The sequence below is a fragment of the Harpia harpyja genome, chromosome 12 (genome assembly GCF_026419915.1).
Source record: "Harpia harpyja isolate bHarHar1 chromosome 12, bHarHar1 primary haplotype, whole genome shotgun sequence".
In the NCBI taxonomy this organism is placed as follows: Eukaryota; Metazoa; Chordata; class Aves; order Accipitriformes; family Accipitridae; genus Harpia; species Harpia harpyja.
The window spans coordinates 29999931-30026750 of NC_068951.1; the positions used below are offsets into that span (position 1 = coordinate 29999931).

General features: G+C 41.1%; 2 protein-coding genes across 38 annotated transcripts in view; both read right to left on the reverse strand.

Moving 5' to 3' along the window:
- Positions 1-36: 36 nt before the first annotated feature.
- On the reverse strand, positions 37-21800 carry LOC128148972 (melanotransferrin-like). Of its 3 annotated transcripts, none has more exons than XM_052803530.1 (16): positions 20774-21800; positions 18043-18197; positions 14244-14343; positions 12560-12742; positions 11917-12073; positions 10977-11044; positions 10073-10260; positions 9708-9888; positions 8613-8764; positions 8104-8200; positions 7091-7285; positions 5309-5465; positions 2547-2614; positions 2259-2446; positions 1252-1450; positions 37-223 (listed from the first exon to the last, which is right to left on the reverse strand). In XM_052803530.1, exons 1-16 carry the CDS (start codon positions 20817-20819, stop codon positions 153-155), a joined length of 2205 nt encoding a protein of 734 aa, XP_052659490.1. In that variant the 5' UTR covers positions 20820-21800; the 3' UTR covers positions 37-152. The 3 variants fall into 3 exon arrangements, with proteins under 3 accessions (XP_052659490.1, XP_052659491.1, XP_052659489.1); XM_052803531.1 differs by having other exon boundaries at positions 37-1051; XM_052803529.1 differs by lacking the exon at positions 37-223 and having other exon boundaries at positions 957-1450; positions 20774-21798.
- Positions 21801-23730: 1930 nt separating this feature from the next.
- Positions 23731-26820, reverse strand: part of DLG1 (discs large MAGUK scaffold protein 1) — a 173225-nt gene continuing 170135 nt past the window's right edge. For all 35 annotated transcript variants that reach the window (XM_052803494.1, XM_052803492.1, XM_052803501.1 and 32 more), the window contains one exon: positions 23731-25472. In XM_052803494.1, the coding sequence (XP_052659454.1) occupies positions 25366-25472 (107 nt within the window). In that variant the 3' untranslated portion in view covers positions 23731-25365. The remainder of the gene's footprint in view (positions 25473-26820) is intronic.

Genomic DNA, 26820 nt, shown 5'->3' on the forward strand with positions numbered 1-26820 from the left:
AAAAGGAGCAGCTTAGCCATCAGACCGAAGTCTGGATAAATTGTAATGACTTTTCATGTTTATTTGTTATTTTCACTTATTTACACTGTTACTGTTATTATCTGATTTTGCCAGGTTTTTATTATGCTGAATGTCTTTTCATCCCAGGATCATTAGGTGGTGGTAGCTGTAGTCAGGAGGACGCTGCCTGCCAGCAGCACAGCAACAGTGGTTGTTATTGCAGCTATGGATAAAAATAAAAACCAAATGCTACAAGCCAGTAGATAGAGCAACGGTTAATCAGAACTGAACTACTTCGTTTCATTCACAGCAAATACAAGTTTAATGCACAGGCTCTCAAGGGAACCCCAGGACAGCCAGAAGTTGAGATGGAGATTGCATCAAATTAAAGATCACAGGGCAGATGACATCTCCGTCAAGCAGTGAGAGTACTGGTTGTGGAAAGTCAACAAGCTCAGTGGATGCACACATTTGGCTTTGTTCTTTTCTCTACTGACAGGTAGTCCCCACCAAATCTCTCTGGCCGCCATTTTGTCCAGTGACTTTGGAGATTCCCCCCTACTTTCTTCCACTGGAAGGTGAAGGACCTTGCCCGTGGCAGAAGCTGTATTCTGGACTGCAGGTCATCTCTCTGTCCATAGTCTGTCCATCCTCTGTGCTCTTACCTCTTCTGGCAGCAGAGCTCAGAAGAAACCGTTGCCCCCAGCAAGGGTAGGATGGGATAAGCAGGGATGTAGGAGTCTGAACGTAACGAGCCAGGAGGCCAGAGAGGATTCACTAGACAAGTTTTTGATACTGCCTTCCCAGATGCAGAAATTCTTCTACAGGTCAGAAACCCAGTATCCATCTAACAGCACCTGGGAATCCTCCAGCCCAGGGTTGTTCAACATCAGCAACGATGGCAAAGATGCTCCAGTTTTGGACTGATCTTGGAAACCATGCTGACACTGTATTGCTGGCTTCTGCCCCAAATTCCACCCATCCACATGGACAGGGGCAGCTTCCAGCCCCACCCCACTCCCCTGACGAGCAGGTGCTGTTAGCACTTGCCCTGCAAAGAGGCAGGAAGAGGCATTCAAATGTTAGCACAACATGTTATCCAAACAGCAGCGTATCTGAAGAAAAGATGGTAGAGCAGAGGGAAGGCCTGGAAGTTGCCATTTGGACCATGCTAGTTCAAGCCTTGTATCTGACATAAAGTAAGAAGGGGAACAACAATAGCCGTCAGTAGGTATTGTCTTAACTTATTACCTGCCCCAGAGCACCGTGGTGTTTGCATCCCTTCAATAGACTCAATATATTCACTCCCCAGCCATTTTGCATACGTCCTCCTCTCTTCTACTGGCACGATCTCAACAGCAGAATCCTTAAAGATCAAGTTTTTTCCATGAAAAGTTGAAGAATCAAACATTTTGAATCCATTTCCATTGCTGCTATTTCCAAAGTAGACCTGAAAAAAATGCAAAATTTTCAGTATTTTGCAAGATTAAGTGCCACGTTCCTCTCGTACAACATGAAAGACGATAGGAACGGTTTTGTAGATGAAAAGTTCATACAAAATTGCAGAATCTCTCTTATGCATTTGCTTTTAGGTGGTCCAGTAGATTAAATACATAATTCTGCCATTGGCAATTACAAGAACAACGTTTGTGATTTTGGTTTTTTAGTTACTATCTGGAAAGAGCTGTATTTTTAAAAAATTTTCTGTCTAAATATTGTTCTGTAATACAGGGTTTGGCTGCATAGGAGTTACAGAAGGGACTGAAGCCTAGCATGGAGATACTCAGTATTGCTTTTAAACTAGTTAACTTCAGTATTGACAAGAACCTAGCTGTGGCAGCCAGCCATGGTCTGCCTAGATGGTTTACCATGTACACGGCCGCAGCATAAATACACCCAGCAACATTCTGTTGCATTCCTAGGAAAATTCCAGGACGGAAAAGTCTTAGCATGTACTCTATTTCTTGTAGACTTCAAAGTCATGCAGTTAGGGAAAACACCTTAAGCTCCAGGAAGAGTACTACTGAAACCAGTGGCTGAGCAAAAAGTTGAAATCCCTTGTGCAGCAGGGTGGTCTTCCTAGAATTACATGGGTTGTATTTCACCACCTCCATCCCACTCCGACAACAGGGCTCTGCACAGTGCACATGCTGCCAGTCTCATGATGCAGGGGTCATAATATGGCAGTATGGTCTTGTTGCCTTTATCCTTGGTCTGTGTTAGACCGTTCCGCCATAGAATAAATGGATTATTAATACCTGGGCTTTGTCCAGTAGTCCGTATAGAGCAAAAATCCTGGTATCTGGGTGAACCATAATGGCCTGAGCTGGCACCTGAGCCAGGTGACACTCAGCAAACTGGGTGACTTCAGCACGGGCACCATTTGGACACAGTAACTGGAAATCACTGGACCTCAAGTTTTGGGCCCAACTATCGGTGTTTTTACCTGAAATAAGAAATTTGTCATTGTCACTCATTGAATGCCTTAGAGCAAAAAAGTTCAAGAAAATTAACTGAATTATAATAAAGACTGTAAAACCAAGTACCATCTGTGTTCTCAAACACTGTCGAGTGCTTCACAAAGGCCACATCCCCAGAGTCCTCTGCCAGGCACCTTTGGGAAACGAGAGATAAAAATTCAATTCAAAGCATCTTTATGTGAACCACATTTTTTTCAGTAACTGGTAGGTTTAGAATTCAATTTTTCTTACATACATTCCTGCAAACAAATGCACTGGACCCTAAGACAATAAGCAAAAACAGAGAAATGAAGCATCTTGAGAGAAAACCATCTTTGCAAGGTATTAAAAAAATATTCTAAATTAAGAATTTTGAGAGGAATACAGCAGGATTTTTTTTCATTAAAAACAGTGTGAGAAAGACAGAAAAAGGCCAATATTAGATGAGCAAAGAAACAGAAAATATGTGATGCTCAGTTAAGTATTACCCATCTAACAACAGCAGCTTTCACTCCTCCTTTTGAAATCATGTACAAAGTATGTCGTTAAGACTTTTTTTGAATAAAATCCTTTCAGTGCATAGCCAAAGAGTTTATCAAATTCTGCATATGTGTGGGTGTGCACACTCACACGTATACTTTTTCTTCCTTTTTTTTCCACGTTAGAGTGACCTTGGTGCTTGCACAGACACTGCTTTTACAACCCTGCACACCGAAGACATCTAGTTCATCTACCTGCAGTTTCTAAGGGTACTGTTCCCGGACTAAGTTCAGTTTCCCCCAGTTTTCCGAAGCAAAAGTAGCCCAACGTGCCAAGGGCACCCTAAAATCTCCTCCTCTTCTACAAGTGTGAAATCCCATTCCAGAAGGTTTCAGGGCAAAAGTGTAGAACAACACACCTTTACCAGCATTTACCATTTCCCATGTTATATTGTGATGTTGTCTAGCACACGATACAACAGGCATCGCAGACTATTAGGAGATTTTTGCTAGGCCTGAAACACAAAGTCAGCAGGTAGAAGGAATGCACAGCACTTGCTTCAGACAGCAAGTAACGCATAACTAAAATCAAGCTCAATTCAGTGAGCTGGGTGAGCTAGCAAAGAGATCTGACTTCCCAGGTATTTTGGGTAGAGGACTGCAGAGGATGTGTGGGTAATCGAGTTTAGTGGTGGCATCCTGTAGCTTATTCTACAAGTGTTTTGAAGAAGCACTTCCTAAAACCAGAAGATGTACAGCTGTAACCGAGCACGGTTTATGTAGTACAAAATGCAAAAGTTATTATTGCTAACAGTTACCAAAAATACATATAATTCACGCATACCTGGTTTAACATGAGGAGTTAAGACTCAAAGGTCTTGTCATCATGTGGCTGACACTGTCATGCAGAGAACTGAGGACTCAGTCGGTGCTGTTCTCTGCATTCCCCATGAGAAAAGGCTATTCCCAACAGATTTTTCAGTACTCTGCAGAGTTTAATTTGCCCCAAGCAGTGAATTACACACAAACTGAATGACCTCTCATACTTCTAGTCAGGTTAGTCTGAAGACATCCAGAGTTGATGGAATCTGGAAATCTGAGGCTGCATTTTAAGCTCATGTCAGTCACCTTCCATAACTCATTCTTCTTTCAGAGAGGATCACCTAAGCATCACAGCCAAACCCATCCCTACCTTGCAGAAGATTGTGACCCTCCATTTTTCACCAAATCCTAACCTTTTAAATACCTGAAACTTTCCACATCACTCAATGAATTAAACGTCTTCTCTACTTAAAAAAAAAAAAAGTGATGTCCATATAAAGTTTGGGCTATATGGGCACTATTATCAAATGCACAACCTTAGAATATAAGCAAGGCTCATACAGCCTGTAACAGCATTTGTTGTTTATTCCTTGGGTGACTGGTAGCTAGTTCTGTTAATCTACGCAGTACAGCAGAGGACCTGGAGTTTGCCTGCAAGGCATGTACCACAGCAGAGCAGCTGGACACAAACAGATTTGCAAAAAGTAGTTATCTAAGTCTAGCACTTCAGTATTTACCAGGTAGCTGTTGTTAAAGTCTCCTCCCCTGAAGGAAAAAGACCACTGACTGCCAGCTCTGTTAACATGCACCATTACCTTCAGAGCTGAAGGTCAGGAAAGGGAAGTGTGACTTCCATATCTAAGAGTTTCATAGTCTTCGGGTATGGCCCCATATGTAGATGTCTGCTGTTACACAAAGTGTTTATTCCATTTTATGCTATTCCCCCCATATACCTTTAACAAATCTTGTTTTGAAGAGGATTTGATATTTGAACATTGACCATAGTTGTTTGTGCTGTTGAGAAACCTACCTTCACATACAGCCACCAATGAGTACGGACAGTGAAGACCCACTCCTGGCTCCCGCTCACTACCCTGCCACGCTCAGCATGGACTCACAGCAGCCAGATACTGGCTACTATTTGCCTGCTTCCCTGCTAAAGCTCTTTGTGGATGACCTGACCATTCAGAGTGGCAGACTGTCTGGCACACTAGATTAAAGCAAGACTGGAGACAGATGACAATCCATGTGGTCCTCACTAGGTAGGTGCCTGTTGCTCTGTAATCAGAGACATGGATTTGGCTGATGGTGATCTGGTTGGCTGTGGGCCAGGAAGCTGTCAAAAGGCTTTGACGTGATCTAATGTAATGCCTTGTGACATACCTGTACTGTTGAAGACATCTGGGGAAACATGTCCCACTTCGTTTATGGCACATGCCATCTAACTGTAGCAACAATAACTGCTTTTTGCTGCCTGGGATGGAAAACAGTTCCTCCTTGCATTTTGACAAGCTGACAGACTAAGTAACAACCATATGTATTAATTACCTGAAGGCTCCACTGTAGCTGTAATAACGTTCTTGGCTACCTGCACTGCATTTATTGTTTCCACTGTCATCTCCAATACACAGTTGACAGAGTTTTGGTGGATAATTGTCCTGCTTAGCTGAAGGCACGCAGCTGGCAGAGAAAAACTCACTCACAGCTGGGGAAAGAAAGACAAACCAATATAATGGGTGAAAAGCATGAACTCCTCACAAGAAAGGTAGTTACACTGTCACGAAGTTATAACCAATGCAGGTTTCAGCAGAACAGTAGAAACATGAGTTACAGCTGCCTACTGGAATTCACAAACTACAACTTTTCAAATATTTTCAAAGCATCATTTAGCTGATTATGTAATGATACCGAAGAGCTTCCTGGGAGACAGGAAATAGGCAACTAAAATTCAAATCTGGAGTTCTATGGTCATAGATCCTTTGCTTGTTGTGTTACATTGCTCCATTACTAAATACGGTTTGAAAATAAATGCAATAATATTCAGGACAGGGATGTATTTACTGCAATGACATCCCAGAGCTGGAAGTACTACTTAGAGGGGATACGTCTGTATAGACAATGTGAGTTTCTGTGACTATCCTATTGTTGAATAGCCTCAAGCAAGAGCTGAGACAGGTGTGAAAGCAGGATTTTCAAGACTGTATAAGCTTAAAGTTGATTAAATACAAAAAGCAATGTACTCTTATTCCAGTTTTCAGAAATGCATTTGAAACTTTTCCGGTTTGATACACTGGAGGCCAGGGCTGCCATTGAGATGGATCTGGACAGGCTGGAGAAACAGGCTGACAGGAATCTCAAAGTTCAACAAAGGTGAATGCAGAATCCTGCTTTTAGGATGGAATAAGACCATGAAAGGCTGGGGACTGGCAGGCTGAAAAGCAGCTCTGTAAAAAAAAAAAAAAAAAAAAAAAAAGGACCTGGGGATCGTGGTGGACAACAAGTTGACCAAGAGTCAGCAGCGTGCTTTTGTGCCTATGAAGGCTAATGGCATACTGGGTTGTGTTAGTGGAACAGTCAGGGGAAGTGATTATTCTCCTCTGACATCTGTGCCAAGTTTTGAGCTCCCAGTGTTAGAAAGACATTGACATTCTAGAGCAAATATGGTGGAAGGAGAGTAGGATGCTCAGAGGGCTGGAGCACATGACATACCAGGCTGAGAGCTGGGTTTGGTCAGCCCAGAGATAAGACAACTAACAGTGTATTGCTGTCTTCATTTACATAGTGGGCTTTTCAAAAAGACAGACCGAGATCCTTCTCAAGAGATGCAGAGCAAAAGGATTAGAAGCAACAGACCAAAGTTATAAGAAGGAAAATTCTGTTTAAATAGAAGAAAAAAATTCTTTATACCAAGAATGGTCAAACACTAGGACAGGGGTCCAGCAATGTTGTGTGCAATCTCCATCCTAGGAGTTACTTAAAACCTGCCTGGACATGGCCCCGGGCAATCTGATCTAACTGGACCTGCTTTGAGCAGTTGGTTGGACTAGATGACCTCCAAAGGTCCCTTCCAACCTAAATTAGCCAATGATTTTGTGATAAAGGAAAGAGGGAAATGAATACTTCTGTGTTAGATGTAGCGTTCTCAATATGACCCTCCATTAGTCTACTCTGGTGGCAAACTTAAAATTTCTAATCGTTACATTAAAAACACAACACCCATTCACAAACAAAAGCTTAATATAGAGCTATGAGATATCAAAATTACTTCCCTAATGAAAGTTTATAATTGGACTGTTACTGTATTTTTGATATGTAGTACTGTTGTCTTACCTTGAGGAATATTACAGTCTCTGGTCTTAATAATGCCCCTCTTAATTAGCATACCAATGGGGATATTCCATCCAGCGGCTCTCCCCAGTCCTGTGTGGCAGGACTTCTTCCCTTTCAGGTCACTGATGGTGAATGCATTGGACAGATTTCGTTTCACTAATGCCACAGCATAGTATGCATTGCTGTTGTCATCAGCTTGCAGAAAAAAACCAAAATGCATTACAAATTCCCTTAAGTATTCCCACTGCTTAATGATCTTCTACAGATCCATTACACTTAGATGGTGCCAACTTCAACTGCACCAACAATCAGCTAGTCAGGAATTATGAATGTACAGGTAATCATTCTTCACTTCTACTACTTCACAATGTTGCATTCATTTATAGCCTGTATACTGGTACTGCTATGCACTTGAACTGAATAATCTAGAGATGAACATGAAAGCGTTCTTGTTAACATCAGCTCTTATAAACACATCCCTCTGAAAAACAACATTTGGGTGATTAGTGACTTAGCAAAACTGATTTCAGAAGTTATTTTTCTGGGAAAACTCAAACCTGTATTAAAATTTCCATGAGTTTTCCAGCATACTGAAATTCTGCCTTAGTGACACAATGTCCACAAGTCCTCTTTTCATCAGTGACTCTGAAGCAGCCACACTGACAGGAAGAATTTGTTTCAAGCTAGAATATACTGTGTAATTTCTGTGGTTTTGCTTACATTAAAAATATTTTGATTTTGTGAATACTATTTTTTTTCCATTGTAAATATTTTTTTCGGAATTGAAAAGACAAATAAAGAGGTACAAGACAGATAAAAGTTGCCACGAACTCAGTGTAGGAACCCATCCCATACTTATTTCCTCCTCTATCCATGACGTGAGGATACTAATTCTCATTTCCTTGGAAAACAGCTTTCCCAGCAGGGCTAGGGAACAGAGACCATGCTTTTAGAGCTGTTTTCAAACAACCTGGAAAAATAAGGTCTATATTTGTGTTTCCTGACCTTCTTACCAGAGTAACTTTCTCCAGCAGCTGGTACAAGGCCGTATGTCTTCCCAGCTGTATAAATATCAGCTCCACCTAGAACTACAGCATCACTTTCCTTCTTCTGAAAAATAAAATAAAATTGAGGATTTATGTGAAAAAGCAGCAGATACCTTCCCTGCTACAATGATGACACCTCTAGCATCGTACCTGTTGCATCTCAAAGGGCAAGTCTGACAGCAAAAGAGCAATACACTGCTAAAGAAAACCCCCCAAACCCACATAAAGCATCATCAGTGAAATGGGGACAGGAGATTTCACACATACAGGCTTGAGTTAGATGGGCAACAATGCCCTCATCACAACTGAGTATCATCAGGCTTCAGGCCTCTCTATACCATGTGAGCCACAGATCACCTCCTTGAAATCCAGTATTCCTACTGGTCACCTAAACGCACATCCCTCTGATCCGACATACCCAGCAAAGAGCACCTTGTGTTAATTTGGTTTATTGCACAAGGCTTGTAGCAGCCTACCTGGATCAGCTCCATGCACTGTTCCTTTGTCTTGGCTGAAATACACTGAATTGCTGGTTTCAAATTCTTTTTCTTAAAGGCAACAGCCATTTCACCACATTTCCAAATCTCCTCAGTGGATATAACACACCAGCTCAGGCTTTCTGGCAATGCTGCACAAAATTGGAAAGCAAATACTACAGTTTACTTTTCTGGTAATACACAAGGAGGAATACACACTGCCCACTGTCACATACATACCATACGTATTATTAAAAATGCTTACTTCTGTGTTTCTCTCCATCTCTCTAGCTCAGACTTACACCTGATTAGGACCACAGAGCTCTCCAGATTAGTGGTATGTCCACACTGCAAACTGATCCATAGCAAAGGAACAAGAACTCCTGTGATTGCTGACCATTAAGTGCAGCCATAATGTATTAGTTGAGTGCAGCAAAAAACCACCCTGAACAGAGGCTTCCTCATACCTGGCAGTCACTGAGCAATGCCCAGAAGAGACAAGTCCAGGAGGTGGGGAGCTTTGCCACAGCACAGAGCACACCTGGGAGGCTCAGTTGCCATGATTATTAAGCTTCAGGCAGGGATTCTTACAGCCTGTGTTTCTGACTTTGCCAGAATGCACATCAAGTCATTTCTGCATTCTTCCGATAGTATAAAAGACTATTAACATTTCAATAAAGAGCAATTAAGGGTTTCTTAGTTTCTGGAAGAAATTCTTTGCTAGGAATCCATTCATCCATTCTTTATAGACTACCTGAGGATTTACACAGCAACACATTACTATTTCCCCTTGTTAGCAGGTAAGAAATGGATTACCAGGTAGCAGTAGCAGCTTACCAGATTAATGTCTCACAGCAGAATGGGTAGAAAATGCCTGTATCTTTTAACACAAAGTGAGCCAATTTGCCCAGGAAAGTATTCTGCAATGTGATACTGTTTCTACGTCAAAAAGTGACCTTTCTCCATGCTGAAAGATTAGACTGGCATCTTGCTATAACCCTCCAAGAGTCAAAGAAAATAAAGCAGAATAAAGATGGTCTTTGTTATCAGCTATTTTTGTTCATGGTTATGAATACGAATCTAAAGACGACTTACTGTTGGGGTCACAGCTCAGGGCTTCCACGGCATGAAGATACTCATCACCCAGCCATGCCTGGTAATTCTGAGCTGTGATTGCAACAAGCTCTGTGGTCACGTCTCTGAACAGAAGATTCTGGGCACCATAGGCTGTGGAGTCAAACATCTGAAACTTGGTGCCTACCCCATTAAATCTTCGCTGTAATGTTAAAGAAAGAAAAAAAGCACCTGTCAGACATCCCTCTACGTGGGATATGTGACATCCCATACCCCTTCAAACCCCACAAAGCTGAAGGTGCCGGGATATCCTGTCTTCAATTCAGCTAGATGGGTGGGAGAACCGCTCTAAAATGCAATGCACTGATCAAAAAATGGTGTCCTACTTGTCCCTGATTCAGGAGTTGGAAGACAACTGTCCCATCTGTGTCAGGCCGCACCACCACAGCATGCGCTGGGATTCGGGCCAGGTGGCAGGTTCTCCACTCTGTCACATCAGCTGTGTTACCATTGCGGCAGAGAAGCTGGAAGTCCTGGGAGCGAAGCCGCTGGGCCCACGAAGAAAGACTTCTCCCTGAAATCAGACAGAACATGGTTATGGAACAGACATCAGGTAGGGCTGATGCCTCTGGCTCCATGTCTGCTCTAAGCATCACATGCACATGTGGAGCAGAACACACATCTGAGCATCTCTGAACTATTCCTGACTGCACAATATATCCCATGGATCTACATGGTCCTGTAGTCTTGTATCTCCAGTAAGACAATAAACAGCTTAACACTTGTGAGACTGCATTGATCTGTACTGCGGTCTGCAGCAGTACCAAGAGCATCCCTAAGACTAGGATCACATGCAACATTATTGGTTTTTTTTCCCCTGTAAATGATGGTCAGATAGGCCCATGATATTAAAATAATTTTATGCTCAAGGTAGATTTCACAAAGTGCCAGATAGGGCTGGCCACATCTTATTAACTTTTTGCTAGTCTCTGCTGAAATGCCTGGGTAGGCAGAGGCAACGTAACAGCCCAGGTCTCTACAAAACTAAGGGTTTAGTGCTTTTTAAGCTCTTTTTCCAGAAGAAGTTTAAGATTCCTCCTCTAACCTTTACTGAAACTATCAAGCATTTTAAAACCCCACATCTGTGGGTACCATCTGTTTTCACCATTAAAGCAGTTTTTGCTGATTCCTCAATTCAAAATAAATCAATCATTTGACATTTCACTATCATTAAAGACACCGTACTTCAGACCTTGCAACCACTATTCAACAAACTTCTGGATTACTCACCATCTGTATTTTCAGGCACTGTGCTGTGCTTCACAAAAGCAACTTCTCCAGCACCTTCAGCCAAACACCTAATAAATATAAATCCAACCACAAAGATGCATTACGAAACACAGCTCCCATGCACTGGACACTGCCAGCTGACAGCCAGAGGCCTGTATGCTACATTCCGTCAGCCACAGACCTATTTCCTTGTGCTGAGAGTTTTGCTCAAGGCAGAGACTAGTGGCTGTTAGAACACCAAGTAAACTACCACAGTCATTTGGTGAACATGGACAACATGTTCAGTGCTGCCTGGGACAAACACCATGACCTTCTTTGTCCAGGAGACTTCTCTGTCTAAGTCAGTCACACAACCCTTTGGGAAATACACAGAGAGGAGCAAGTGTTTCACATGAGCAAATTCTGCCCTTGCTCAGTCAATGCTATTAGCCAGGGACTGGGAGCTGCAACACAGTACGTGGACAAGAAGAAGGAAAATAAGGGCAAGATTGGTGTGCAAAAATGGAGGGCAGAGCAACTTGGTAATCCAGTGCAACTGAGATGGGATGACTGAAATAGCTGAGTAGGGCGGCAGTTCAGCTCTCAGACTCCAAGGGTCATCACGTTTTACTAGGAAAGATACAGCCTGCTGAAACAAACACTCGGACTTGCGTCAACAGCTGCTGGACAAAGCAAACAGCAATGGGATTTCCCTGCCCAGTATAAGTGCTAAATATCCATTTGGTTTTAATACTCAGGTATTAATACCTGAAATAGTGGGTTTAGAGTTACTTTTGTTCAGTCTCTAGGTTTAAAGCGTGGTTGTCCTAACACAACAGCAGATCTTCTAACAAGATCAACTGGAAGTTCTCTGGCTTCAATTTCCTGTCAATGAGGCCTGGACACAATGCCTATAGATAAAGCATAGCGATAAAAAAATTGAGAGCGCCATGATTTTTACCTGAAAGCCCCACTGTAGTCATAGTATCGCTCTTGGGAATTTTGTTCGCATTTGTTCTGCCCAGCTGAATCCCCTTTGCAGAGCTGACAGAGGGATTTGGGATAGTTTACGCCATTCGCTCCAGGAACACAGCTTGCATTGAAATAGTCACTTACAGCTAAATGTGAAATTAGAATGAGAAATTTTTAGCAATGAATAAACAAGATCTACAATCTTATTTTAACACATCTACACAGTACATCTCTAAAAACATTCAGAAGAGATAAGTCATTTTGTTCTTAAAAGATGGTTTCCAAGCTTAAAAAAAAAAACCCCCGCAGTCTTCATCAGACCTATGTTAGGTCTATTCCATCTTACAAGGAGCATCAAAGCCAAGGAACAAACCAGCAGCATCAAAGCAAAGGAACAAACCAGCGGCATCAAAGCCAAGGAACAAACGAGCAGCATCAAAGCCAAGGAACAAACCAGCGGCATCAAAGCCAAGGAACAAACCAGCGGCATCAAAGCCAAGGAACAAACCAGCGGCATCAAAGCCAAGGAACAAACCAGCAGCTAGAACCACACGTTTCTGTCCGCATGCAGGGTCCCAAGACCATACGGAAAGGCACTGCTGAAGATCAGATCTTTGCCCTGTAACTCTTACCTTTTGGAAGGTCACATCCCATGGCTGCCAGGCGCCCACTGTCAATTAGATAACCCACTGGCACATCCCAGCCTGCAGTTCTGTTGATGCCTGTGTGACATGAACTGACACCCTTCAAGCTGTTGATGGTGATGTTGGAACTCTTCTTTACCACAGCCACGGCATAGTAGGAAGTTCCAATCTCTGCAGCATAGGAAGAAAGAGAAGCAAGCAAAGTAGCCTCACAGCAGCATTACAGTGAGATACACTGATCTGTGCCCTCTTGTGGCTCCCCTACCCACAGGCAAGTCACATTGTTCACATCCTTGTTGAGGAGCTGCTGACTGTGAGCGAATGTCCTCCGTTATCTTTTCAGTGTGAAATGTCTTAGTTAAAGGCCACAGGCAATCTGCTCTAACTTTGAAGGTCACCCTGCTATCAAAGGGACGTGGGGTGAAAGACATCCAGAGGTTCCTTCCAAGAAGAAATTTTCTATGATTCTAAATGTATTTGGATTGAATTGAAATCAATACAATTAATAGTAAAAAAAAAAAAATATTCCCCAGTTGTCTACTAATTTGATCTTAACTTTGACACAGCATAGCAAGCTGATGTCACTGGAGCATCACAGCTGATTTCATTCTCTTTGTTTTACAGTTTGATATAACTCATAGAGTCAAGAGTTTAGGGTCTGAAGTGACCATAAGGTCATTCAATCTGACTTTATTTAGATCAGAAATCATTAAATTTAATTCAACTTTTCTCTGATTTGAGCTCACAAACTGACTCGTGGAGATAGCCAGCCTTTGGATCATGAGGCCCATCTGGTGTTGAGAAACTGAAGTACAGTTTCCTCACCAGGGTCATGATGTTAACGGGGGGGGGGGGGGGGGGGGGGGGGGGGGGTGCTGCTGCAGGTAATCCAAGTCCCCGGGGACTGAGCCCAACAGGGACTTCTGAGGATGCCTTGGCCAGACCACACTAAGACCCAGCTGCAAACCAAATCTAGCTCCATCTCGCAACAGAGTGGTGGGACATCACTGCCTGCAGACTGCTTACAGAGCTGTTGCTTCCCTTGCATCTCTGAAAGTTATAGGGGACATCTTCCAGCTCTGAACTACACAAACATATTGATACTGAGCCCTTAGGGTGACAAGTCACCACTGAATTATTGTCTCTGTCTTGAAAGGAACTCAAAGCTTAAGGACACCCAGATAAAGAAGCAGAATCTATCACTTCCTTTCTTCCAGGAGGTAATCATATACACTACTAAAAATAAAATCTAATTATTCTAATTTATGGGATTGAGAGATAAACCTAGTAACAATTTGTGCTTTGCAATTCATTAATTTATCTGTGAAGTATGGAACAGAGAAGACAGTAAGCAGTGAGACAGTAAAAAAAAAAAAACCAACAAAACCAAAAACCAAACCAAAAACCTAAAACCAAACCAAAACCCAACCCAACAAACCTATTACAAGCACGGCTATTTTGACCTAACTGCTTCAGGACAGACTGCCACAGCCCTGCATCTCTGTTTCCCCCACACATTCTGTCACAGGCGGGAACATCCAAGAGAGAACCTGACCATTATCTACTGTTTAGAGTCTTCAAGAGGACCATCCCAAAATAAAATGGGAAGAGTAAAAATGCATAAAAAAAAGCTCGTATTAAGTAATCTAAACGTTATTTAGTCAGAATATACCTTGATCATATACTTCCCCCACCACAGGTTTCAGACCATACTCCTTTCCAGCCTGGTAAATCAAACGGCCATCCAGTGTCACTGCATCTGCCAAATCATCCTGTACAGACACAAGGGCAGAATACATGTTGAAGCTTAATTACCAGTATTTCTCAACAGCCAGAGGCAGAGTACCCCTGAATTTAGAAGAGGCCCTTTTATCTGCATTTGTGAGTTTTCTTTTCTCCAAAAAGTTCTTTTAAGGGCACTCAAATTTCTCAAGAACAATTACCAAGAGGGATTTTAGAACTTCGAAACCGCCTTCCTTCAGAAATAATGCAGAAACCAGCCCTGGACTGTGACGGCCTCACTAGTCTTCATAGTCCAAACGAATCTTAGAAATGGATCCTGCAGCTCTGTGATGAATCTTAAGGCCCACCAATTTGAAGTTTCATTCATCTCTATAGGTAGTGCCCCAAAGCTTGAAGATTTAAATAAAGTAAATATTATTTTGAGGTCATACACAGATAGTTTGAAGTAATGTCTTCTGGGACTGCAAAATCTGAACACCAAAGCGTACTCAAAAGCATCTTAAAGCATGCTGGCTTGCAACTCAACAGACAAACAGCCACACATCTTTGGAGAGGGGGAGTAGTTGGCAGTGCATTTTGGAGGAGGAGGAAAGCATCTTAAAAGACTGTCCAAAGCAGGGGAATACAAATCTGGGGCATCCACTGCTGGGAAGGTGTCCATTAATACCCTATCTTTTCAGCTGACTATAACACCAGGCTAGCTGGAATCCTGCTACAGATGCAGGATTGCTCTGGATAGCATGGGATAGGACTTCCCATAGCAGCAAGGACTAGAGAACTGCTACACACACCTCTCATCAGCTGAACCTGGCTCTCACTGTGTACTGAAGCTAGTGGAAGCCAGGAGAGGGCATCTCACACAGAGACAAGATACTGCTGAGAAAATAATCAGCAGCTCAACATTTTGCATTTCTAAGCTGATTCCAAGTTTCTTATCAGTTTACGTAACCTCTGGTTTGGCACTGGAGAGGATAATTTAGTTTACCCATCCCTTGGCAGTTTGCTGAGCATTGGTTAGGGTAGGGCTAGGACTATGCTGCCTAGTATACCACAGCAATTTCCCACAGGCTGAGCCACATAAAAAGCTTGAAAATTTTTTAAGGGATCATGTGAGAGCATAGGTAAATAAATCAGATTTGAAGTTGCCATGTAATTTGAAATGTTTTACTTATTTGGCTCATGGGAAAAAAAAGGTGATATTCATTAATGAGCTGAAACAATAGATGTCCTGAGAGTTGCTTCTCATGAATGAGAGCCAAACAAAGCTCCAAGAGAACTTGGAGAGGAGTTGGGGTTGGGACATATTTGCATCTTAAAGAACAGACACAATCTTTCCAGAATAACTAGATCTGATATTCCACCGTTGAGAGACAGAGCACAGGATGACAATTTAGGAATCAAATATGGCCTGTTGTTTAGAAGGGACATCTGACAGTAAGAGGAAGACAAGGAGGTGGGAGTTAGAAGGACCTTACCCTCAGGAAGAACAAAATGAGCCTCTAGAATTAACGGTGGACAGGAAACAGAGCAGATAAAATGGGAAGGGCTGGCCAAAGAAGACAAGGACTATATTGTGTGGACATTATTTCCATGCAAGATAGCACTTTTCTGATTGGAAAGCTGAGGCTTTGAGCTCTGTTTAGCAGAAGATCCTCCTATCAATAGCTTGTGTATAAGTAACAGAACAAGACAGAAAAAATGCCTATTGTTGTTGCAGGCTACAGACCTCTCCTTTAAATGCATACAATCACTGCTGAGGTGGCATATCAACAACAGTGTGGGTATTTTATTTTTTTTTGTAGCAAGCATTTGCCAATACATTTAGCAAAAGCACGGGATTATTCCACATATGATTTTTTTCATAAGTATATGTGCAATGGTAATACCCTGTTAATTATTTTCAGAGTGACTTCATTTCTGTGTGTCACAACATTTTAAAATTACCTACAGAAGTGTTTAAAGACCTGAAGAATAGTTCTGGTCACATTAAACTAGGGAACCTGACAATATTTAATGTTAATGTTTAGACATTTCTCAATTTTTAAACACCTTCAAAGAAAAAGGTTTTTTACCTTATCCATGTGCTAACACATTCACAGGACTAAGTCCAAGTTATGTAGTGTTATAAAACAGCATATCTCTGCCTCTTCACCCATTGCGTCTCACTCCCTTTTTGGCCTCAAAGAGCAGAGTTCAGTGTGGATGAGGACTCAGGGGTTCCACACAGTCCTACACAGAGTAGGCCGGCTTAAACATTTAGTAGATTATTAGCACAAGAAAAAAGAGGTCTCAAGGACAAAGCCTCGTCTGAAGCCTTACAGTGAAGATTCATTTTATCAGAAAGCTACTTACTTGTGCTATCCACCTGCAAGTTACTGAGTTAAGCTAATCAAGTTTTATAGGAATCCAAGGTTTCACATAGGTGCCTGCTGCTTGCAATGGCTTACAAATGCAATTCTATGTGCACTGTATTTCAGAAACAGACACTCATCAGCCCTTTTAATAACTTACTTTGCAGAGTCTAACAGGTCCCTCTGTAGAATGCAGCAATCATCCAAGCAGTTGACGAAGATCTGACATTAGAAAGTATTTCCTGTCTAATCCCGAGGTAAGATCCACACAGGTATCCGTATCCACTCCTAACATTCTTCAATACAGTCTTGATTCCCTCGCTCAAGAACAGTATTTATCAAGAGGCAATGCGGTAGTTTTAGTAGCCAGACAATCCTTCTGCTTCTATTGATAAAAAATTCTAAGATACCAATTTCTGAGATTTCTTCCTTTTTTCTGGCCACACAACCACCTGCCTCATCTCCCTTCGAAGCACTCTGCCAGGCCTCATTTCCTGGCTCTGAACCATTTGTCCTTGACAGGCTGGATCTCCTCCACAAACCCCTGATTTTTGGGCATGTCTACACAGGATACACAAAGAATATTAACACAGTCAGCCATCCTCCCCTTCCCCCACACTCTGCCAGTGAAGACGACCATGATTACCTGCCTCCACATTTCCTCCAATATCCACTTGTTGCCTCCTGCCCCCTCCTAAGAGGAAATTATTCTCCATACATCATTTTGCAAAGCCACATGCTTACAGTCTTTAAAACCTTCCCCAGAGCCGTGCTCCTTTTGGAAACTGAGCATGCTCTGGGCAGCGGAATTAATACAGCTGAGTTTGCATGCCCTTTGCTCACCCTACTTGCTGCTTTGTCTCTCTCTTGTACTCTGGTATCGGGAGATTTGATTTGGCTTTACACTCATCTCATCTGTATGTACAGCAATTTCCACGATGGGACCCTGAAATGGGAGTTTGATCCACAGTTTATTGAAATACAATCTACTTATAGGCTCAGCAGCACAGCTTTAACTACTGTCTACATCTTATAGCTCCAACCCTTCTTAAATATCTGTTAAATAAACCTGACAATTCCCAAATCAAAGATTAGCATTTGGGAGGAAATATTTAAGACCTTTGCTGTGTTCCTAATGACTGGCCATATATGACTAGCCAAACAGACAACACAGGGCCATTCTGACATTCAGGTTCATATGTATACCTTTATGTGTTTTTTAAAAAATATATGCTTTGATTTTTCAGAGACAGGAAGCATATGGTCAGCTGCCTGGATCATCAGACACTCACTGCAGAGCTATATACATCGCCATTGGACTAGTATGAGGCACATGGGGAAATTAAATCAATGACACTGCTGTCACTCACAACTCACCTTGATCATCTGGGTACAGTTAGCAGCTGACCCGCCCTTTGTACAGTCCAGAGGGGGAAGGATGCCAGCCCCACCAAAGGCCTTACTCATGTCATTACACTTGGAAAGTTCTTGATCAGAGACAGTGCACCACCGGATACGTTCCAGGCTGAGTGCTGCAAACACAACACCAAGAGAAAATATTATAAAACACATCTGTGCCTTTGCAACAGAGCTTACCATTTAAAGGTTCCCGAAGAGCCAACCTTTCATTCTGTTCCTTCTCCCAAAAAAGAAAGAAATCAGGGCTCTTTCAACAGTGAGTCTTTAGAGATGGTTCCCACTTTCATTCAGATTAACATGAATACTGAAGTTTTTCTGGACTGGAAACAGGACAGGCTCAGACTTAGGTACTGAAACCCGATGGCATTTGTTTCTGACATAAGAAATATGGGTACCATGGAATAGGTCAGGGCATCCAGACTATGCTTAAAACCTTGCAGAATACATCATCTTTTCTCAAGTCAGAAGTGTTTAAAGTGATTATTTGAAATGATATGCTACAAAACCAAAGAGACCGTCCAAAGACAACTCTGTCTCAAGCATTGCTAGTTAGTACCTGGAGTCCTGCCCCAGCCCTTTTTGGTCTGAATAAAAAAAAGCAATCTTAGGTGCTCAAGAGCCTTGCCACTAGGCTTATTACAAAAACTAGAAAAGTAAACTTGTCCCTTCAAAACACTCTCATAAAAGGCCATTTCCAGAGTCACGAAAAGGGGAGGGCGGTTCCATGAATGAAAAGACTCAAATTTAGTAGTGGAGATTCCATTAATTGGTGAAGAAAGGCGTCTTTTAGCAGACCCAAACGCTACCCTTCTAAGCGCCAAAGCTACAAACATTTTGTTGCTTTTGTAAGGATATGTCATCAGGTGCAAATGGTACAGCTATACATAAAATGCATACGCAAGTATGGTTTATGCTGATAAACAGGCACAGATAATTTTTATAAGCAAGGAGCACCACATTCCATTGCTTTTCTACAATTTTAAGTTGGAGTCTGCTGTAAGTTATTTGTCACGTGGTTTTCTAAAAACTCTAACTGGCCCTCTACTTCCCCACCATTGTCATGCAGTTGAGATAGCCCATCTAACTTTGCAAGTTAAAATTACTCCACTAGTGCTCAATAGTAGCCAGGCATATTTTCTGACTTAGCGGCTGCAGACTAAATAAGATCGTTGATGCCATAAAGCTTGTTTTGCACCTGATACCGAAACAGAGGGTTTGGCTTGCTGTTTCACTGCAACTCAGAGTCAACTGCTGTCAAAAAAACATTAAGTCAGACTTGGAAAACTTACAGGAAGTTTTCATGGCAGCATGTGCTAGTAGAGGGAGCAACAACTGCCTGCCTGAGTTGCAAGAATTCTGAGACCCAAGATGGTTAGAAGAAAGGCACAACAGGGTCATGGTAAAAAGGCACCTCACAGAAACTTAATGTCTACCTCATCTACCTGGGTGAAAATTTCACCATTAATTTCTTGGGGCAGAAGGAAGAGCTTAGGTTTTCTTTGGTAAAGACATTTGGGTTTTTCTTCTCCTAAACACAAGCAAATGGAAATTAAATTGGGGTCTCAGCATCTCAGTATGTATGGCTAAGTGCCATTCTTCAGCCTCAGCATCCTGGTTTTAGATATAAATACACAGGAGATAATGTATGAATTGAATGAAGAAATCATTAGCCATATACACCTGAAACATGAAACAAAGCTCATTTGGCTCCATATTTCAGCCAAAATAGTGAAACAGCATCAGTCTGTTGCTTTTTTCCTCACTCATCTAAAAGAGGTAATTAATTTGTCCCCTTCCAAACTGCTGAGCTTTGTTGTTACAGGAAAGCCAGATCCTGGGCAACTTCCCGTTTCCTTCCTTACGAGTTAACCCATCTGAAGTGGGCTTGAGCAGACAAGGTCTGTTAGCCTCTCTTCCTCTAGCCAATGAAGAACATCTTAAAACAGCAGGTCAGTCTCTGAACCCGAGTTTATTCACAATTTTGGTTCTCCTGTATATATGTAGATATACATAAAGCATGAAATGGCAGGAGCTGGCAAGTTCCATTTGAAATATGCTCAAGTTCCTAAACACACATATAACTTCATCACTGGCAAACATCCAATTAAGTCCTTTGCTGAAAGTAACAGTACTACATTGTGTAACATCTTATCAAATGGCTATTAATACAGCTATTAATACACTATCAAGGGCTTTCAACAGAAAGAACGTAAAAAAAAAAATAGAATAAACTAGGATCATCTCTTTCTGAAGAACTGTGGAGTGCTTCAGAAACAGCATCCACACCTCTGATGAAATTAAAAGCATTCACCATTAGAATTTGGGAGTGACAGGAGAAAGCCAACATGTCACACAGAGTGTAAGTGGAATAAGGCAATTATTTCTATTTTTACAAAATAATTGTCATAGAACTGTTCACACTTGTGAGAAACAGACACCATTGAACCAAAAGAAGTAGATTCAGTGCTGAGGAAATAAAACATCTGACACCAATGAGTCACGATACATACATGGTGTTCAATACAGCTTTTTCTACTGCTTTTCCACTTTTTCTATTCTTTCTATTTCTTTTCCTGGCCATATGAGATTGGTTCTGAAATGGTTCTAGTTTCCCTCTGCTCTCTCACATCACACAGAAGTCAACCCCAAAGACACCATGCCACAGCAAAAGTTTTTGGAGGGCACTTACCAGCATGAAAGAAGAAAAGATAGAAGACATTTCTAGAGCTCTTCATGGTGAAGATTTTGGGATTTGTGCTTTTTCCAGCCTTCAGAACCCTCAGAGATTAAGGCTTCTGCAAGTGTGCTCTCCCCAGCCTGCTCTTTGGTGAAAATCAGCAACATTCAATTGCAGGTGCACTTTGTTCAACAATTTATCTTGCTTACCTTAGCACACGTCACCTCATAATGACTACAGGAAAAAAAGCCTACCTCTCTTCACACCACCTCTACACTTACAAAAAGATTCAGACTAGGAAATTGCAAAATATCTGAGGCACCAATGAGGTTGTTACTGCTTTAGCACCACCTATAGAGTTAGATAAACAGCTACACACCGACTCATAGGGGTAAGGCAGGGCTGTGTAACGAAATCCTAATTTTGAGTTCTATGTATTCCCTATGTGTTGGGGCTCAGGAAGCAAAAGTAGATTCCAGCTAAGCACTTTATCTGACAGAGCTGATGGTCACTTTTTTTGCCACATTCTCAGCGTTGTCATGAATTTCATAAAGCCATAACAAGAAACCCAGGCTTTTACAATAGTGAAGTCTGTACACTCTACAGGTGGTACAGTGCGTGCTAAGTGCACGTCTCCTGAAATTTAATAACAAATGCTATGAAATAGCTGAAGTAGTTTCATTTTTTTAAGGTTTTAGAGAAGGCCCAGGAAGGCTGCTTTCTCCCAGAAAGAGTAAAAACTCTGCTGAAAATAGCTGTGTTAAAAGCTGCTGTGACTTTTCGAGTAGCTCGCACAGAGCAACACTCACTTGTACTGCCCTTTTCTTCATTTCTCATTAGTCAATGAACTGCAGCTGCCTGTAGCACTTTGTTCAGATAAAAGCTATTTAATGCTGCTTTGCTCTGCTGACTCCCATTTCTCAGCTCAGCACCGAGCTACCAGAAAAAGAACAGCTGTGTACTGCCATGAACATGCCTTCACCATCTTCTACCAAGAGCATGCACAAACAACACAACTGTATGCATCCTTCAGACAGTCTATACATCCAGTAACATTGACTGCAATTTGGCCAGGCTGCTAGCTTTAACACCTATTAGCACTTGTAAGACAACAGCTGAGTTTAAATCAATTAATTGCTATTTCAAATTTAGACCTTCAAAAAAATAGAAAATGACCCCTCCAGACCTTCTTAAACAAAACCTTATGTGAACTCTGATTCTTGGCTGCCTAGACCATCGGGAATTAGTCATCCCTTTGTTGTCTGAAGTCCTAAAGAACGACCTGGCACCACTGGAGTCCTTCCAAATTTTTGGAAGGACCCATTATTTGAATCCCTCCTGTGCCCTTCCCACCGGCCAGATTAACCTCTCAAGCCCTCTGATGCTTGCAGTGAGGCTTACATACATATATAGATGACAAGACTGATGCACAGTCCTAGCACCAGTTGCTTAAGACTGCAAGGGCAAGATTAATAAGAAATTAATTCGGTACCAGGCCTCTCCTATGGTCCTTCTGATCCTCTATGGGAAAGGTTCAGAAGGTAGAGGAGCAGCCTTTTTGTACAGGAGGCCTGTTCTGAATGCAACCCCCTCTAAACCATCACACAAGCACAGTTCATGATAATTTAGCTCATTTTCCTATTTTATTCATAACCCTACGAATACCTACGCTTTAAGGAGATATTAAATTCCTTAACCTAATTTTCAGCACAATTTAGCAAAAAGACCCACAAAAGAAATTATTAATATAACTTACAATAATAATAGAGAGCAGCAAATACTTCATCAAGCATGCTTCTGTATAGCAGTTAGAAATAGTTGGGTTAGCAGGCAGGAAATAAAACCCATGGTGCCTTCACTGGACCAGCAAAAGTAGGGTGGTAATGCATCAGTATGACACCATTTGGATTTCCTAATTACTCTAGTTGTTAAATTGGAAGCCTTAAGAAAAGTACATGTATTGTAAAATACATCTTTAAAATACAGAAAGTAAAGTATACGCAAGAATCAAAGACATATCAGCACCCAATACTGGAAAAGTGAGATCCAGAGAAACACTAATTAATGCAAAATCCTAAAAATTACAAGATAAAACAAGTCAACTAGGAGCATCAAGGCTGTCAGAATCAAATTTTCTGCCAGGGCTCAAGGGCAACATCTGAAACAAACAAAACCAAAAATGCAAAGATGATACCCTAGAGTCCTTTGGGTTTTCTTGATCCAAGACTTGTTTTCACTCTAGCATGACAACCATGCAAGGTGAGTACCATGGACTTCAGTCCAAGCATAGTATCCGGTGACACCTGGCTAGTACCTGACAAACGCCTGGGAGAAGTTCTGTGAAAGCTATTCAGACACTGCAATATATGAAAGAGTAATTCCTCATGTATCTACTCAGCTAACAGGACTCTTTCTGATGGGTTAAAAAAAGAGGTCGGGAAAACAAAGTGTGTACAATATAGAAATCTCAGATGTTGCTATGGTTTGCAGATTTGACAGCTGAGATTTAGATCCTTCTATTTTTTTTTAAAGTTGGTCTGTTTTAAGATGTCTCATTATACACCTCAGATAATCAGTCACTTTCAAAGAGGGAGACTATAATACGCTTTTAGCTCCTTTAAAAATCTATGACATTATTTATGAAAAGTTGCATCAATATTATACACCTTGCACTTCCATAGACAGGAGTCTCAGAATGACAGCACACCTGCTTCACAAATCTAGAAAAACAAAAATTATTTTGGACCATACACCAGCATCTCACACTTACTGTAAGTCTTATAAGCATTCCACATAACACCAGCAATGTTTGTGTCCCAAGTTTAAACCTGCTTTTAATGTAATAACTTCACTAGCCCCAACCTGGTCACCAGCATTCCTCTAACACTATTTTCATTTACAGTCTGAGTCATTTATTTTAAAATGCTACAACACCTGTATTTCTTTTGATTAAAAACACTCGACAAATATATTGTACAATAAAGTTTATTAGCTGTTCTCCTCTTTCTAACAAATGGAATGGATAGTGTTGATAATTCTTTACAAACCAAAGCTAATTTGGTTGTGTGACTGCCCCATGACTGCCATAAGTACATCCCTCTTATAAACAATCAGTTTCGAACAAGCAACGGCAGGTACCAAATAATACGGGAATTAGAGAATTTCATTACTGAAGGTAGTTCCATGTTTTGGTACAACGTATTTATAACATTCAGCACAGAAGTTTGTGCATTGCAAATGGAAGATCTTGTGCCTATGCAATCTGAGATGAACATGTACAGAAAAATAAAATGTATTGTTGACTGAATTCTCCCTTTGGTTAAGACATGCATAATTACAAGGGGGGAGGGGGGAGAAACAAACACCTGAAATTCTGTAGAAAAGAGGAGAACTTGCACGTATTTTTTTCCTGTAACTAATATTCCCTGGACTTTATGCCCAGCCACCATAGCCCATTTGATTTCTCGTGATTAAGGAAGGTAAATTCTAATTTGTATTTTTATTCAAAACAAAAAGCTAGGAGTAGGTGGTAAAAGAAAAATATATATTTTATATATATATTTATACGTGTGCGCAACTATGTAAAGAAAATAATTCCCATAGTTACAGAGTTTAGTTAAAGAAAGTTTAATATATATATATTTATTATAACAAAATAGGCAGTTATTGTGGGTAAAATATTCATTAAAATCTGACCCCTAAGAACACACACATTTTTAGGCTACGAATCATTCTCTCATTGCCCTAATGACCATCTCTGCAGCTGTTTTCTGTATTACTGCCAATGGAAATTTGGCATTCCTCTGAAAAATACAAGGTTTCCTAGCACCTAAACATATTTTAGGCTCAAAAAGTGTGATGACCATTATCTATAAACAATTTCTGTAAGACACTATAAATAGTGTTTCACGAGGAAGATTAAAAACATTACACATCTTTGTCCCTAGCAATTTTATTGGCAAAAAATGAAAAAATAGATTATAAGAATATCCATATGAAATTATGAAAATGAATATCCCTTGAGGAGTAGTAATGGGAGTTAATGAAAATGTTAACTCAAAATTCGAAAGTTTCTCTCTAACTGCCTGGAAAGAAAGGAAAAAAAAAAATACTGTGAGAATAGAATTTAACTCAGAAAATAAAACCTGCAATTGATTGCCCTGACCAAACCATGCTATTAAAGTTAAGCGTGCAAAGTTACTCATGATTTACAACTTCCTTGAATACAACTTTTCTTTCAATTGTTATGAAATTTTAAAAGAATGTCTATAAAGCTTTTTTGAAAAAATCTTTGAAAGTTACTTTCCCTTAAACATTAAGGAATTTTACCAAGCAATTCCCTCCCACCCCCACCCCAAACTAATAGCTGGTCAGGCCATTCCACTGTCATGTTTGAAAAATGGCAAACCAACAACACACAATAATACGAATTATTTAAACTAAGAGAGACATCAAATGTAAAGCATTATGGGAACTGCAGAATGTGATGATTAGGGTGTGAACCACGCTGGAAAGGACTAGAGGCAGGCTCCACTGGAAGGGCTTAAGAGTCGTCAGATGTAGTAGGTGATGTCAGTTAGAAAATGAAAAATAAAAATCTGTTTTCATAATTTTTCCTTTGCTGGAACCCAGATGTAAGGCCCAGACTGTTCTTCTATGATCTGTTTCACTTGGTTGTAGATTTCTTCCAGTGTGTCTCCTTGGACAATAGCTGCAAAACATAATGTGGCAATCAGCAATTGTCCTTCCTAGCTCTGTACAGAAACCAAGATGTTCCAAGCCAAGCTGTCTTTTCTCTCACAGTGGCAAAAGGATTTTAGATTGCTGAAGGAACAGAGACCCACTGAGATTTCTGGTTTCTGTGCTAGAGTGAAGCACACTGTTGATGGTACTGCAGGACACACAAAGCACCACGTCTCCCACTCGAGGCTTGGGGTTCGGAAGCGGTTTTCACTTTACTACAAGTATACACATACAACTGAGGAGGCTTTTTTGCTTTTCCTAACCACACATTAGAGTTTGCCTGAGTCAATGTGCATCCTCCAGTATTCTTTTTGGTCCAACTTTCACGTGTGTTTCCAACACAAGGCAAGACAGCACAGGGCTGTGTCCTCATGCAGTCAGAGTCAGGCTTGGTGTAATGCAGACTGGTGAACTCTGCAGCTGGATCCTGAAACTTCATAGCAAGGCTGGCTGACCTTGGGATTTCTACCTGCTAGCACTACCTTTGCTTTTGGCCAAAAAGAGGAGGAACTCATGGAATTTGTTGCCCCACCAATAGATTCAAGTTTTATAGACAATACGCTTCCATTATATAGTTAAAAGTGCAATTTATATTCAGATGGTCTAAGTTAGATATATTTTCTCCAAGGCTAGAAAATAATTAGAAATGAGCCAGTATGGATGTGTTCTGGCATATCAGAGTGAAGTACGGTCTGGTGAAAAGGAGGATGAAGTTTGAGCTGTTCTTACCACACTTCAGTCTGAAAAAGCAATCACCATGAGTGAGATAGCAACTTCTTTTTAATTAGGATCGCCACCTCAGTGTTGGTAATCCAAGAAACAAAGTTTAGCATGAAAGATAGTTTTGGAGGCAGGCCAGACTCACTCTTTTGTGCATTAATATATTACTGCTGCTTCTGAGCTTTGCTTTCATGCAAATTACTTCCTTTTTATTCCGAATCACCATTCCCATCTCTTAAAAACTTTCTCCCCATCTGCAGCCCATCGTGCCTGCGGGAGGAGGCTGTTCAATTATTATAGGTCAAGTATAACGTTCACAGCACAACAGTGCATTAGAAAGATTTAGAAACACCTTTGCAATGCAAATAGCTGTAAGCTTCAGCACCTTACTTCTCTCCAGCTATGTTTAACCACACCTCTTCCAAAGCTCAATACCCTCAAAACAGAAGATGGATGTGCTCTTCATGTGCTTCGCTGCAAAGTTTAAGTCTGTTTAAACTTAACCTGCCAATGAAATTGATTTCAGTTACCCTACACGATGTGGTATTTTTTAACAGATTAGGGAATGCTTGCACATGCTGTTTTACCACCCGACT

What these genes read in the sequence shown, in the direction of transcription:
- LOC128148972 (XM_052803531.1), bottom strand. Translation starts at nt 20,819, where the DNA reads ATGAAGAGCTCTAGAAATGTCTTCTATCTTTTCTTCTTTCATGCTG. An exon ending in AGTGCATGGAGCTGATCCAG is followed by an intron (nt 8,201 to 8,612) that starts GTAGGCTGCTAC and finishes TTTATTTTTCAG; the next exon opens with AAGAAGGAAAGTGATGCTGT. An exon ending in AGACTGTAATATTCCTCAAG is followed by an intron (nt 5,466 to 7,090) that starts GTAAGACAACAG and finishes TTCTTTCCCCAG; the next exon opens with CTGTGAGTGAGTTTTTCTCT.